Genomic DNA, 16,651 nt, shown 5'->3' on the forward strand with positions numbered 1-16,651 from the left:
TCTTTAAATCCCACTGCTTTTCATTCCTTCATGTGACTTTTATTTCTATGTGTATTATATGAACTCATGCTGACCTTTTATCACTTAAAAACTGGTTAATCTGCCACCACTAGTTAACCTAATTGTCACTGTTTCAGAAAGAGTAGAAATAAGAAAAAAAAAAAGATACACAAATATTTCAAGATTCTCTGAACCATGTGGTTATATCCCAGGTTTATGTGGGTGTCATGGTGAAATTTTTTAAAAAACACTTGTATGGCCCAACAATGTATGTTGTTACACTGGAATAACCACAAAAGAAGTGAGTGATTGAGAATTGATAGCTGTGGAGATGGATAAGACCTGAGGATCCTGGATTTAGAGAGAACAGGAAACTTAGAGCCCACTGAGTCCAATACTATCAGTTTTACATATTAAATTAAATGAAGGTAGAGAGAGTTAAGTGATTTACCCCAGGTCACACAGCTAGTAAGTGTCTGAGGCAGGATTTATACTCAAGTCTTCCTGATTCCATCCTATCCTTCTATCCAGCACTCCTCCACCTAGCTTTCTGGATAGATGGATAAGGGCATATCTAGGAAATCACTGAGCCTCAGAATCCATCTATTTCTTTCTCTAGGTCATCTTGAACAGTAGAATCATGGAGCCCTGGTTGAACCATTCAACTTTAGGTGATTTCATCCTCTTGGGCATCTTCTCACACACTCAAACTGATCTTGTTCTTTTCTCTGCTGTCCTGGTGGTCTTCACAGTGGCTTTGGCTGGGAATATCCTCCTTCTGTTCCTGATCTATTGTGATGCTCAGCTCCATACTCCCATGTACTTTTTCCTTAGCCATCTCTCCCTTATGGACCTCAGTCTGATCTGTACCATTGTACCCAAGATGGCTGACAGTTTTATAAGTGAAAGAAAGTCCATTTCTTTCATTGGATGTGGGCTGCAGATAGGCTTCTTTGCTACCCTAGTTGGCTCTGAGGGTCTTCTACTGGGCCTGATGGCTTATGATCGCTATGTGGCCATCAACCGCCCTCTACGTTACCATGTCATTATGAGCCAACAAGTGTGCCATCAGATTGTTGGTAGTTCTTGGGTCTTTGGAACCCTAGATGGGATAATCCAGGTAGTGGGAGCCATGAGTTTCCCCTACTGTGGTTCTCGAGAGGTGGATCACTTTTTCTGTGAGATGCTAGCTTTGTTGAAGCTGGCCTGTGCTGACACATCTCTCTATGACACCTTAAATTATGTTTGCTGTGTCTTCATGCTCTTCTTCCCTTTTTCCATAATTGTGGCTTCCTATGCCAAAATCCTGAGAGCTGTAATCAACATGAATTCTACCCAGGCACGTCAAAAAGCTCTGACCACCTGTTCATCCCATCTGGCAGCTGTCTCTCTGTTTTATGGGGCAGCCATGTTTACCTACCTACGGCCCAAGCGCTATCGTGCTCCTGCTCATGACAAGATCGTCTCCCTCTTCTACACAGTCCTCACACCCATGCTCAACCCCTTGATTTACAGTCTGAGGAACCGTGAGGTGATGAAGGCATTGAGGAAGAGACTGAGCCACTGGGTTACTGGCTGCCAGAAATAACCCCATGTCTGTGCCTGGAGAGGGCTCCTGAGACTGATTTCTCATACCAGATAATACCTTATGTCCCATGTTAATGAAAACAAATCTTATGTCTTCTTATATTTTTCTATCTGTCTCTTCACAGGTGGACAGAGGAGACAAATGACATTTTTCTTGTTATTCTTGTTTTCTGACTGAATTATGTTCAAGAATCAAATATCACTTCCCAGTATTTCATTCATTCGTTTATACAACCATTTGTCAAGTGCATAGTATGTGCATGGCAATGTAACAAGATGTGCAGTAGAAACCTTTTTCCTCCCTCCCCTACTTCCCCCCAACTATGTCTCATTCTGTGAATATAGATATCAGGAATGGCTTAAGCTGCTGAAAACTCAGGTATCCTGTGAAATTAATTGACTGGCTAATTCCAGGCAGGTTGTTTCACAGTGGCAGAGGTGTTTCCCTAGTAAGCTCTATCTCCATCTTCTAGCCCTTCTTCTTAGGGGTATCACATGCATTGTTATCAATCCCCAATGATCCAGCTTTCAGAATGTCCTAATCTGTCATATATTTTGTTAATGATGGTTGGAATAGGGCTGATAGTAGCCCTGGAATGGCAAACTATAGGTAGTATGGGCACTTCTGAATATGCACTGGGCACACAAACCACTTAGTGATAAGTTGTGCTATGAACTCTGAGGAGAAATTCCCCATTTAGGTCGTATTTCTTTCCCCATTAGTAAGTATCCAAAAATGGATTAGATGAACCAAATAAATAATGAGCTGCCTCAGGATGTCTACTTTCTTTTTTTTTTTTAAATTTTGTTATTTTTATTTTTAATACTGTTTATAACAGATAAAGCAATTCAGACTTTTGGTCAGGTGATACATCTTTTTAAAGCTTTTACAATATGGACCACATAAGAATTTTTTTTTTAGGACATTAACCAACTGAGACACAGATAATATTTATGTTGCTAACTTCGCAAGCTCTTGATCTAATTGTCTCCACAGTATTATGAAGAATTAAAGGACCCTAACTTAATGTTGTTGGTCTAATGTCCTATGCCTAATAGCTTAATTTCAGATAACCTTGGATATTCCCCTATCCATAATCTGTAATTGAATAGATCTGGTATTAAGCTTGCAAACCTTTTGACTATGGGAAATTCCCACCAATAGTAAAGACATTGCAGGGATACAATATCTCCCGAACTTCATGTCAATTCCAGGCAGGATTAGATTATCCACTTGCATTCAGTCAGGCTTAAAGTCTACCCAGGTGTCAGTGGGGAAATTGAATCAGGAGAATCCCACCTCAGCCCATGCTGAACAGCCGCTTTCCCACCCTTCCCTTGAGATCACCTATGACGTTCGTACCAGCATCTCATCATGTATTGGAGGCTCAGATCGCCTTTCTTGCTACCCATACCTGGAGTTAGACTCAGAAGAATATTCAGTTAATATTCCCATAGCATCTAAAAATGGCAAGTTCCAATAACCAGGTTTCAAATATGATTATAGTTTCACTTTGGCTAAGGAACATCTTTTGAGGCGAATCTTAAGTAGCTTACATTTGTTTCTATACATGTTCTAGTTCCTGGTTAAATGGCAATCATAAAATCAAATTTACCACTAAAATCTTGAGTTATCCATCAATGCCAAATTTTGCCCAAGGTTACCTTCCTCTAGGAAATTTAGACTGAAATTCTTTTCTCCAAACTAAAGATGTCATTGATTTATTCTCAGTAATTAATTCAGTCTATTGTTTTAATACTAATTGCTTTTACCTCACTATGTAACATGTCCAATTTTCTTCCCCATCACTCCCCTCCCCCCATTTCCTAATACCTTGCATTCTGATTACTCCTTCCCTCAATGTACCCTCCCCTACAACATACGCCCCCCCCATCCCCATCGTCTCTCTTTTCTTGCAGGGCAAGATGAATTTCCATACCCCTATCCCTGTACTTCCAATTTCCCAATTACATGCAATAAAAATTCTCAACATTCATTTCTAATACTGTGAATTCCAACTTCTCTCCCTCCCTCCCTCCCCAGCAGCACTGAGAAGGGGAGAAATTCAATACAGACCAAATACGTGTTGTTTTGCAAAAGACTTTCATAGCAATCATGTTGTGTGATACTAATTATATTGCCCTCTGTCCTACCCTATCCCCCCTTATTTTTCCCCCCTACAATTGACCTTGTCCCTTCTCGAAAGTGTTTATCACCAGAAATAATGTCCTCCCTTCTAACATTCCCCTCACTCCATTTGTCGCCTCCTCTCCTACTTTCCTGTGGTGTATATAATTTCCGTATCAAATTTAGTGAGCATGTTATTTTCTCCTTCAGCCTTACGTGGGGAGAGTAGCTTTATTCCCCGCCCCTTCTCCCTTATCTCCTCCATTGAATAAGATTTTTCTTATCTCTTTTATGGGTTATAGCCTACCCCATTTCATTACTCCCTTTCTCTTCCCAGAATTTTCCTCCTCCACCCCTTAGTCTTTATTTTATGTGTGCATATCATCTCTTCTGATATAACACACCGTATACTCTCTATCTACCTATGTGTGTGTGTGTGTGTGTGTGTGTGTGTGTGTACAATCTCTCCAACTACCCAAATACTGAGAAAAGATTCAAGAGTTAAAAATACTTTCTTTCCATGTAGTAATGTAAACAGTTCAGCTTTAGAGAGTCTTTTATGATTTTTCTTTTCAGTTTACTTGTTCATGCTTCTCTTGATTCTTGTCTTGGGAAGTCAAATTTTTAAATACAGATCTGGTCTTTTCCTCAACATGAAATCTTGAAATTTGTCTTTATCTCTGAATGACCGCTTTTTCCCTTGAAGTATTATATTCAGATTTGTTGGGTAGGTGATTCTTGGCTTCAATCCGAGTTCCTTTGACTTCTGAAATATCCCATTCCAAGCCCTTTGATCCCTTAATGTTGAAGCTGCCAGATCCTGTGTTATCCTGATTGTATTTCCACAGTACTCAAATTATTTTTTTCTAGCTGCTTGCAATATTTTCTCCTTGATCTGGGAACTCTGAAATTTGGCCACAATATTCTAAGAGTTTCTCTGTTTGGGTTTCTTTCAGGAGGTGAACGATAAATTCTTTCAATATCCATTTTGCCCTCTGATTCTATAACATCAGGGCAGTTTTCCTTGATAATTTCATGGAAGATAATGTCCAGGCTGTTTTTTTTTCATCATGGCTTTCAGGTAGTCCAATAATTTTTAAATTATTTCTCCTGGATCTATTTTCCAGGTCAGTTGTTTTTCCAATGAGTTGTTTCACCTTATCTTCTATTTTTTTCAAATTTTTGGTTTTGTTTACTAACTTCTTGGATTAACTCATAGTCATTTGTTTCCCTGGATTCCATTCTCTCTTTCAATGCATTATTTTGTTCAGTGAGCTTTTGAACCTTCTCCTCCATTTGGCTAATTCTGGTTTTTAAAACCTACTTCTTCTCATTGCCTTTTTGGACCTCTTTTTCCAATTGAGTTAGCCTCTTTTTAAAGCTGCTATTTTCCTCAGCATTTTTTTTGGTTCTCCTTTAGTAAGCTGCTAACTTGTTTTTTAAGGTCTTCTATTGCCTGAGCCAAGTTGAAGTCCCCTTTGGAGGCAGGGCCCTTGACTTCCTCTGACAGTATGCCTTGTTCTTCCTCATCTGAAATGATGGGGGAAGACACCTGTTCCCCATGAAAGTAACCTTGTATGGTCTTATTTTTTTTCCCTTTTCTTGGCATTTTCCCAGCCATTTACTTGATTTCTGAGTTTCCTCTCCACACCCACCACGCCTCCAGATGCAACAAGCTTGCACTTAGGGCCTGAGATTCAAATGCTGCTCCTCAGCCTCAGGGCTTTAGGTGGAGGCAGGGCTGCTATCCAGTGTGAGATTAAATTCAGGTGCTCAGGTCAGGTCAGGGTTGCCATGAGGGCCTCAGTTCCCTCAGGGTATTTATGCAGAGACATTCAACAATGGATCTGAGCTCCTGCCTGCTTTGGGAGCACTTGTTTGCTGCTGCCTCCACTGCTGCCTCCCGAGGGGGCCTGAGTTATGGGGACACCCCACTTCCCTCTCAGCCAGTCAAAGAGCCTCTCTCACTGACCTTTGGCACCTGTGGGTGGAGGAACCTGTGTGGCTGCTGGAGCTTCTGTCCCTGAAGCCTGCTCGGATCTGCTCCCCTCGGTGCTGCATGGCCAAAGCAGGGCTAGGCTCTGCTCCGGGTCCAGGATGCAACAGACCTTTTGTGTTGGTTTTTCAGGGCTCTATGGAATAGAAATTTCCTGTGCTCCATTGTTCTGTGGCTTCTGCTGCTCCAGAATTTGTTGGGAGTTCTTCTTTACAGGTATTTTATGGGCTGTGGGTTTGGTGCTAGCGTATGTGTATCTTTCTACTCCGCCATCTTGGCTCCTCCCCTCTAAAGAACTATTTTCTTCAGTGAGCTTTTGAACCTTCTTTTCCATTTGGCTCATTCTGCTTTTTAAAGCATTCTTCTCCTCATTGGGTTTTTGGACCTCTTTTGCCAATTGAGTTAGCCTATTTTTAAAGGTGTCATTTTCTTCAGCATTTTTTTTGGGTCTCCTTTAGTGAGCTGTTGACTTGCTTTTCATGATTTTCTTGCATGGCTCTCATTTCTCTTCCCAATTTTTCCTCCACTTCTCTTACTTGATTTTCAAAATCCTTTTTGACCTCTGCCATGGTGTGAGCGCATTCTGTATTCATTTTGGAGGTTTTGGAAGCAGAAGCCTTGACTTTCTGTGATGTTTTGGTTGGTTCTTCCTCATCCAAAAGGATGGGAGAATATACCTGTTTACCAAGAAAGTACCCTTCTATAGTCTTATTTTTTTTCCCTTTTTTGGGCCTTTTCCCACCCAGTTACTTGACTTTTGAGACCTTTGTCGAGACAAAGGTATATTCTGAGGACGTGTAAGTTCTCAGTTCCTCCAAGGTGGCACAATCAAGGGAGAGGCATCTATTCCTCTCCGGACCTGTGTACAGGTCTGGGAGCAACCAAAAACTTTTCTAACACTTGTTTCTTTTCAAAGAGTGGATTAGTCAAATTTTCACTTTTCTTAGACAAATGAATGTGCTAATTTTAAATCCAAGATTTGCCTTTAAAAAGAGAAAATGGGAATGATGAGCAATTCCAATCCATCTTTCACTAAATGCCTTCTGCTTCTTTTGCAACTTTATTTTCCGCTTTCAAATAACAAAAAGAGGCCCATAATTTGTTATCATCTTAAAAAGTTAAGTGTGGAGGTCATATAAACCCGAAACACAGTTACTGAAACTTGATTCCTTGTGCCAGAGGAAGGTCTTTACTGTAGTTGATGGTGCAAGTAGATCGTCTCATATATTGCTTCCATGAGTCACTTCCCGATTCTCTGCCACCACCAGTATGCTTCTCACCTCCAAATGCACCTCCAATCTCAGCACCACTTGTTGGAATATTGACATTTACAATGCCACAATCTGATCCTTTAGGCCCAAGCCATCGAAAGATTCTGCCCAAGTCCTTTGTGAAGATACTACTTGAAAGACCCTGTTTTACTTCATTATTCCATGTATAGACCTCTTCTTCATTCTTGAATTTTAAAACATAAAGGATAGGAGCAAATGTCTCTCTGTGCACAATGGACGCATCATGATCAAGACCAGTCACAATCGTTGGCTCTACGTAATTTCCAGGGCGATCTATAGTCTTCCCACCATAAACCACCATGCCACCTTGCTTTTTGGCATCTTCCACTGCACCAAGGAACATGTTTACTGCCTGTTTGGTGTGGAGAGGTCCGTAGAGGACATTAGAATCCCAAGGGTTTCCAATACGAACTTGGGCATATGCCTTTTTAAGCTTGTCTACAACTTCATCATGGATGCTTTCATGCAAAAACAATCGTCTAGCAGTTGTACATCTTTGGCCCGCTGTCCCCACAGCTGCAGAAAGAGCTGAAGGAACAACTAAATTGAGGTCTGCATCTTCAAAAACAATAATAGCATTGTTTCCTCCGAGCTCTAACAAACTTCTCCCAAACCTCTCTTGTACCATGACTGACACCTGTCTTCCCACTTGGGTGCTTCCTGTAAAGGACAGCAGATCTACCCGCTCATCTCTGGCCATTGCTGTGCCAATATCAGCGCCACCACATGTCATGGAACAGATTGCACCAGGTAAATTGTTGTCTTCCAAAACTTTGGCGACTATCTTTGTGACAGCTACACTAATGAGGGGAGTTGTCGGTGCTCCTTTCCAAAGGCAGACATTCCCACAAATCAGAGAAATGGCATTATTCCAGCCATACACAGCCACTGGGAAGTTGAATGCAGTGATAATTCCAACTAAGCCCAAAGGATTCCATTGTTCAACGAGGGCATGGCCAAGTCTTTCTGAAGGCAAGATGGGTCCTCCAATCATTCGTGATAAACCAACAGCATAGTCACAGATATCCACATACTCTTGAACTTCTCCAACACCTTCCACTAAGATTTTTCCCATCTCCAAAGATACCAAGTTTCCTAAGATTTGGATCTTCTGTCGCAAGGCTTCCCCAATCTGTCTCACTATTTCTCCTCGTTTAGGGGCTGGAATATCTGCCCATATCTTCCAGGCTTCTTTGGCTTTCTTTAGTGTTTCTTCATAATCTGCCAGACAGGCCTGACGGACTCTTGCTATAGGTTCATTGTTAGCTGGGCAGTAGCTTGTAACAACCTCTCCTCTTCCACCCCAGGTCCCATTATACACGCCTTCATTTTCTTCTTTGAGTCCTAGATCTTTCAACCAGGAATACTGAGGCTGATGGATGAGCAAAGTGGACATGAGGGCAGCAGGTTTGGGGCAGTATCTAAAGATCTTCCTCTGTCCTAGGATGATTTGCCGAGAAAGAGCAACCAAAAACTTTTCTGCCCAGAATCTTCAATTGAATTCCCTCTCCAGAGCCTCCCCCTGCTCCACCACTAGTGCTCCTCCTCACCCCTGGGTGGAGGTCAGGGCTGAGAATTAGATCAGTGGCTCAATTCCCCCAGGGACTTTAGGTGGAGGTGTCCCAGGGCTGCCACTCAGGGTTGAGATTAGATTAGCCTTTTTATTCCTCCAGGGTCTCTTGGAGGAGGGCTCTGAGAATGGCAGCTTCTGGAGCCCTCCCACTGACCTTTGAAGCTGTCTGTGGCATTTGTGGGTTGAGGAATGTGGGACTACTGCTGGTGGCACTCTGAATAGTATTCTGGGTCATGCTCCTGTTGTTCTGTGCTGGTCCATACTCCATGCTGGTCTGATCTGCCTCCATCACTATTTCTTAGCCAGCACCAGATTGTTTTGATAATTACTGCTTTATAATATAATTTGATATAGCTAGACCACCTTCTTTCACATTTTTTTCATTGATTCCCTTGATATCATTGAGCTTTTGTTCTTCCAGATGAATTTTGTTATTTTTTTTTCTACCCCTGTAAAATGCCTTTTTGATAGTTTTATTGGCTTGGCACTGAATATATAGATTAATTTTGGTAGCTTTGTCATTTTTATTATATTGGCTTGGGCTTTTTTTTATTATATTGGCATTGTCCATGAGCAATTGATATTTTTCCAGTTGTTTAGATCTGACTTAATTTGTGTGAAAAAATGCTTTGTAGTTGTATTCCTGGATTTGTGTTGGCAGGTAGACTCTGAAGTATTTTAGACTGTCTACAGTTATTTTAAATGGACTTTCATTTTCTCCTCTTACTGCTGGGTTTTGTTGGTAATCTATAGAAATACTGATGATTTATGTGGGTTTATTTTATATCCTGTAACTTTCCTAAAGTTGTTAAAAATGTCAAATAGGTTTTAAGTTGATTTACTAGGATTTTCTAAGTGTACCATCACATCATCTGCAAAGAGTGAGTTTGGTGTCCTCATTGACTATTCTAACTCCTTTTATTTCTTTTTCTTCTCTTACTGCTATAGCTAAGATTTCTAAAACAATATTAAATAATAGAGATGATAATGGCATCCTTTCTTTTCCCCAATTACAGATAATACTTGCTACCTTGCAGTTGATTCAACAAGTATTATAAAAAAAAACTGGAACCTTCCTAAAACAATCATCTGCTTGATGTCATTGTCCTCTGTGAGGATGAACGACAAACCACAATCTGTGAGTAGTCTGAACTATCCAAATGGGGATCTAGCTGGCCAGTTCCAGTTGGGCAGCTGAGCTTGTCTTGTCTTGTCCTGTCCTGATTTTTCCTCTCCTCTATTGTCATGCTCTTACCCAAAGGTGTTCTGCTCAAAGGAAAGTAAATGTTGATGGCCAAAATCTATTTAGTTAACTTGACTACACGTCTTTCTGAAAGTCACACAATCCACTCTGGGTCTCATTCATTGGAGAACAATAGGTGCCTGTCCAAGAATTCTTTACTACGTATGGGATATTTCTTGAGCCCTTATGGCTCCAAGTTAATGTATATAATAATTGTTTCTCTTTTAGCCATCAATCCTGTAGGTCTTCCCTTAAAAATTTGATTTTTTCTTTCTTCTTTTTTTTTTTTTACTAAAGGAGACATCCCTTGACTGACTTCTTGAAGTAGCCTATACACTGAACAGGTAATGCCTCAGTAGGAGTGAGTACTTGAAAAGATCTTAGTTTAAAAAGGCCAAGTTCTCCTACTGTATCCTGAACCATGTCCTGTCTGGTCACTGGACCCAGATGGCTCTGGAACAGAAAGTGGGGCTGGTGACTATGCACAGCCTTCCCTGCCTCAAATCCAATTCAATTGCAAGTCATGGCATCATCTCCGTGATGTCATGGCCCTCTTCTAGAACAAATCACAATCACTGTAATACTTGCTGATGGTTTTTGCAATACTCATTCTATTAAAAACATCTTCAAAATATAGGTATAAATTGGATTTTTCCTTAAATTGATAAGAAGTTTTTTCACAAAACCATCAGAAAGAATTGTTTGTTTTTTCTTTTTTTAAAATTGCTATATTCTGACCTTAATTAAACAAGAATTTCCAGAACATAACAGAACAGAAAAAAATTGAGAAATTATGAACTTGATGATCTGAGAAAAACATGGATAGATTTGTATGAAATAATGAAGAGTGAAATGAACAGAACCAAGAAATATTGTATAAAGTAGCCTCAATTTTTTAAAGAACAACTTGAAATGACTAGGTCATTTTGATGATTAAAAATATCCAAATTAACTATGAAGGACATATGAAGGAAGACACTATCTGTATTCACAGAAAGAGCTAATAAACAGAAGTATGTATAGAAATGACTTTATATATATGTGTAATGTACATATATTTGTGTCTAATGGTAGCAAGTATATTTGTAATATAAGCTGTTATATGGTCTGTTATCTGTTATGTAGTCTCATAGTCTGTCTCTTGAACTGAAGTATGTGTATCTTTAAGAATTCTGAGATGTGACTCAATACCATCTCTGGTTAAAAGATCTATATATTGCCAGACTGATTCTTGGGACTGAGAATACAAATCTCTCTCAGGTGAACTACAGCTCTTCAAATGCCAGTTGGTTTCCAAATATCTATTGAAGCTTTGGTGAATTCTGGCACAAGTTATCTCTCCATGTGGTGATCAAGGGGAGCATGCTTCCCATAGAATTATGAAGACACGGCATGAAATTACTATCACAGACTATGAAGTACACATGGACATTCTGTAACTGGTTCTGGTCTGCAAACACATCGTAAAGAGCAAGCTGTTTGGTTGGATTTGGAGGCAATCCAAAAGTCTATGAGTCCCCAGCCACTTCCTATTTGTATTAGCACTTTTGGGGAGCTTGGTGATTCCTTCATTCAGGGCAATCAGCGAAGGGAATAGAGCCTAAACCCTGTGAGTTTGAAAGGTGTGAAGAGTGCCTAAACACCCTAGCATTCCAGAGTTTTTGCTTGAAGGCAGCACAACATTGATTATGCCAAATGACTTTAGAGAGTGATCTTCTGCACCCTAACCCAATGGTAGCTAAGAGCAGGTGTGACTGCATGTGGCAGTCACACCCCATCTAGACTTGAACAGAGTGGGAATGATGCAGGCACTGAGCCATGTTGACCTTAGTCTCCCCAGAGATTTGTATTTTGTAGGAGAGAATATGCTTCCAAGATATTGGGGAAAATGTTTGTATTTTGTTCCTGCTGTATCTTTGAAGTAAATAGCCCTTAGTAAAAGTTACAGTGTTAAGTTTGAAATGGAACTGGGTTGCTAGTGTTGATCTGAAAGTTTGGTTAGAAGAGGCAAACGGGTTAGGTGATGTATAAATTCATATTGTTTTAGTCCCTTAAAGCTAGTAGATCATGGATTCAAAACTTAAATTTTGACTGCCTGAGAAAAGCAATGAGAAGGCTTAAGTATATTTGAGAACAATTCCAACTCAGGACTCAAAATTATGATCTCCATATATGTTTAACCATAGTATGAGAAAGTAATTTTCTTAATTGAGCAAATGGTAAATACAATAATATAAGAGAGTTGGCAAAGTGTCAATTGAACCATTAACATGCCATCACATAGTATATGCCCATAAAATTTTAAAATAAGAAAAGTTCCACTATTCAATATAATGTCTTGGGTTAAAGTGTCTTGTCCTTGGTAGTCATTAACAGAAGAATGCTCTGGTCAGCTTCATCTGACCTTGTTGACACAGGAAGAGGCATTTTCTGGGTTTATTCAGAGAGCAAAGAAGGGATATCTGTTAGGCTGAGGAGCTTCTACTTGTTGATTAGTTCAGGCTCTGGCCCTTATTGAAGTTCACATGATATTTAATGATTATCATTTCTTCCTTTTGGTCAAAAGTAAGCTGAAAGTATCATCTTTAGACCAAAGAAGGTATGGAAGAGCCTCAGGGAGTGAGAAGGGAAGCTCTAATAACCCTTCCTTTGTCGACCAGGGAGATGCACTGTTCTCTGCATCTGGAGTGGGCCCTGCAGATTGAGGGAATACAACCAAGTATAGCATTATTTTGTTTACCAAGGTGGTGGAGTATTTGTGGATCAAAGTCAACCTTAGTTAGGTCCTTAGTAAGAGAAGAGAAAGGATACATGTTAGAAAGGGATTATCCCAACATACTGGATTGACTGCTTTCCTGCTGTTTTTAACGGTTCGTTTCATTCCAATAAGGAGATGTTCACATTGTTTAGGTTGAGCTACATTTTATAATGTTTTTCAACAAGTTTTTTTGTCATCTTGTTGGTAACCCAAGTGGCAAAGCTATAGGTGGCCCATAGACCTCAGAGGACAATGATATAGCCACAGCTGAAGGCAGAGCAGAACACTTCTTTGAGACTAACCAGCCTTATGCCTACACCAGCCTGAGGGGGCCCTGTCCTATTCAGCTCCAAGACTCATTTCAACACCATCAGATCCTGAAAAATCCAGACTACAGGCTGACCTTTGCACTATTAGAAAACCAAGCAGCAGAAAAGTTGCTAGCATAGCAGAATGCTCCCAGTGGGGCCCACACTGTGTGGCATCTGCAACGTTTTTTGGTTTTTTCCTTTCATTTGGTAAAATAACATATTTGACAAAATGTTGTCACACTCATGTGGGGAATGTTGCATTTTAGGAGACATTTTCCTAAGCCTGTCACTTTGCTTCGATGGGTGCAGGAGAATCTACCTCCCTCTCCTCCACAGTCAGGTTGTTCAGCTCCCACCAGCAAATATCATACTCCCAGAAAACAGGAAAGAAACTTGGCCTAATATCATAGCCTCAGCAAGACTTACTTCGGCTCTGGTGTATACAGATGAGTGGGCTCCAGAGGCATGATCAAAAACATCAATATGGGTACCCGCCACCACCATTGCCATCATATACGCGCACATGCACACACACACACACACATGCACACACACACACACACACACACACACACACACACACCACACCACGATAGTCATACCACAGCTGAGACAAAACACCACAGCATCTACTGCACCATTCATTCAGTCTCTCCCTACTCCCGGGAACTTCACAGGAGTTCCTATTATCAAAGCACACACTGCTTCCCACTCATTCATGAACTCTCCTCCAGGCCTCTGCTCTCTCCTCACCAACACTGGGGCCCATATCCACCACCCTTTTTCCTCCATGGAACCTGGAAGATCTTCACTCACCCTCCTTCCCCATCCCCAGCCACTCTGTCCAATGATGGATAATGTGGAGGGAACTTTCTGCTGCATCCATATACTTTCCCTGCTCCCCCATCCCCGAAATATCCCAATGTCCTGATGTCATCCATCATTTTTCTGCACCCTAATTTTTCCCATGAAGCAGTGAGATGTAAGGTCCCTGAGGGCAGTGCCTGGTTTTCATTTTTGTCCTTGTATCTCCAATATCTAGAACAAGGCCTTATACATGGGATATATTAAAATGAATCTAGCGTAGTTCAAATGAAAGGGATTTGATAGCATCTCCTTCATCTCTTCAGGCAATTCAGCATTTTTCTTAATTAAAAAATATCAACTTTTAAGACTAAATTAGGAAGTTGAGAGTAAAGCTTTACGTGCATGCACACACACACATACACACAAGCAGAAGTCATTGATTTATTCATTCCTCCACTCATTTATCCATCAAGTTCAATAAACATTTATTAAACACCTGGGACATTGAGATAGGATGGCAGAGAGGAGAAAACTCTGCCTCAGGAATGAGAGTTCCCAGGTTCAAATCCTAGCAGTTAGTTCTGTGTTATATATGTAGTACCCGTATGACCTTAAGTTACTTTGTCTCTTGAAGCCTCAGTTTCCTTTTCTGTAAAAATGAGAAGATTGAACTAGATGGCCTGTAAGATCCCCTTCAGCTCAAATCTACGAGCCTATGACTTGAACCTTCTTCCTGTCCAACATTCTGCTCAGAGCACTTTCTTCCCTTGCTCTTCATATAGAAAGGACCCTACTAATAGTTGGAGTTCTCACATTTAAAGAAACCAATGCAAGGAATTTCTGGCAGATTTTCCACATAGTCCCCACCTCCAGCCCTACACGCATCATTCTATTTCCTGAGACAAGATTTGGGCAGTTTTATTTGGTCCAAAATAAACATCTAGCTCAATGGGATACACTCGATAAAACTGTTCATATTCTGCGTCTTACTGTATTAATTCAAGGCTGTCAGCATCAGAAACTTAAGATACAGCAGTGGCTCTGGAGTACTTTTTTTTTTACCATTGTCCTTTATTTTTTTTTCTCTTGGTAACAGAAGAGGGGGAAAACAACTTTTTTCCACGTCTGACATCCACACTAGAAAAATGGCAAAGGGCCACTGTTCACAGTCACAACACACTTTACCCAAACACCCAGCTCACAAAATTATTTTCACTGCAGCTTTTCTGTTGAATGGTAAAATGGAAATACATTAATGAGAGAAAATGGCTTTCTCCAAAAGAGTTTGCATACTTTGATAGTTTCAGGTCTAGTGATTGTGTATCAAATCTCATGAGAAAAAGTTTACCTTCCTCTGATCCATCACATTGGAACACATGACATCTCATTTCCCTCTTGAAATGCTGTCTGCCTTACATGAAGCCCATCAGGGTGTCAAGGAAGCCAGACAGAGCTCTATTTTTCTGTACCTTAGTGACAATGAGACCATTCAGAACCAAACAACAGTTGAAATGAAAGAGAAATGGAGTGGCAGAACTCAAAAATATTAGAGATGGAAAGGGCTATGAAGTATACTAGATACTATCTAAACTAAATGTTTTATTTTACAGACAAAGCAACTGAAGCTCAGAAATGCCCAAGATCCCACAGTTAGTAAGTGGCAGGGATGGGCCTTGAACCCTCAGTGCACAGTAGTTAATATCAAAATCAGTGGGAAAGTAATCTTGAACACAACATATGTAAAACTCTTTGTTAAATGTTGACAATGATTATATGCGATGCAATGAAGAGGGGGGGAAGTAAAATCACATAGAAATTAGTAAAATAAAGTCCAAATGAACAAGAGCACCTGTATTCAGGGTACCGACAGTCTGATTTCTGCTTCGATTCTAATCTTATCTCTGAATGTAGCTTTGTTTTATAGCTTTGATGCACAAATTGGCATAGGATGGTCACTCTCATGCACAGTTTATTTGCATGGCCAGGAAGAGCATCTCCAAAGCCAAGCAACTAAATGGTTCACAGATTTCCAGTTTGAAAAAGAATGCTGGTGAGCTATCAGGTAGGTAACTATGTACAAACGTAAAAAAAAAAACCTCCCCATAACTCATATATGTACACATATGTGTGTATTTACAGGTATATATGTGTGTATACATGTGTGTATATGTATGCATGTGCTGGGCTCCTAGAGAAGGGTACTCTGAGGTAGGGAGGCGGCACTCAGAGTTAGGATATTCCATTTCTGGCATCTGTGGGAGAAGGAGCAGGAGGAGGATTTCAGTGAAGAAGCACATATGTAGATACTTGCAAAGACCTTGGCCTAAAGAGCCCAAGGTCTCCCAGTGCATCCTGGGCCATCTACAGTCATCTTGGTGAATATCTGGTCACTGGATTCAGATGGCTCTGGAAGAGAAGTGAGGCTGGTGACCTGCACAGCCCTCCCTTACTCAAAACAAAGTCAAGTGCAAGTCATGTCATCATTATTCTGATGGCATTGTCTTCTTAGGCATGTTTGTCATATGTATGTCATGTATGTCATGTATGTCAAACATGATCGACATATATAGATGATGAGGAAGCATTGGGATTGTGAAGAAGGCCAGAGAACGAATGTGTGCAGGGAATATTTCAGGTGAACTGATGAGAAATTGAAGAATCCTTCTTTTAAGTCTCCACGCAGGAGCCACGTCTTTCCTGATCTCCCTAGTTCAAAGATCTCAGGTACTGAGTTAGAAGGGAACTTCGAGGTCATCAGGTCCAACCCTGCTATTCAACAGCAGAGGGAGGTCCAGGGAATATTTGAATCCAGGTCCTCTGACTGTAAACCCATCAATCTTGCCACTGAACCACAGTGCCATGTGGACATTATTAGCACTTTCATTACTCGTTATATTATATTCTCTTAAAGGGAATAGGAGTGTGTGTGTGTGTATGTGTTTGTGTGTGTGTGTGT

At 40.6% G+C, this 16,651-nt stretch overlaps 2 protein-coding genes across 2 annotated transcripts; one reads left to right on the forward strand and one right to left on the reverse strand.

The window, feature by feature from the left end:
* Positions 1 to 503: 503 nt before the first annotated feature.
* LOC140523577 (olfactory receptor 2V1-like) lies at positions 504 to 1,899 on the forward strand. The gene has a single exon (XM_072638389.1). The coding sequence runs from the start codon at positions 641 to 643 to the stop codon at positions 1,586 to 1,588; it is 948 nt and encodes a 315-aa protein (XP_072494490.1). The 5' UTR covers positions 504 to 640; the 3' UTR covers positions 1,589 to 1,899.
* Positions 1,900 to 6,738: 4,839 nt separating this feature from the next.
* LOC140525783 (alpha-aminoadipic semialdehyde dehydrogenase) lies at positions 6,739 to 8,463 on the reverse strand. Its single transcript, XM_072641462.1, has one exon. The coding sequence runs from the start codon at positions 8,397 to 8,399 to the stop codon at positions 6,864 to 6,866; it is 1,536 nt and encodes a 511-aa protein (XP_072497563.1). The 5' UTR covers positions 8,400 to 8,463; the 3' UTR covers positions 6,739 to 6,863.
* Positions 8,464 to 16,651: the final 8,188 nt, after the last annotated feature.

The sequence above is a fragment of the Notamacropus eugenii genome, chromosome 2 (assembly GCF_028372415.1).
Source record: "Notamacropus eugenii isolate mMacEug1 chromosome 2, mMacEug1.pri_v2, whole genome shotgun sequence".
In the NCBI taxonomy this organism is placed as follows: Eukaryota; Metazoa; Chordata; class Mammalia; order Diprotodontia; family Macropodidae; genus Notamacropus; species Notamacropus eugenii.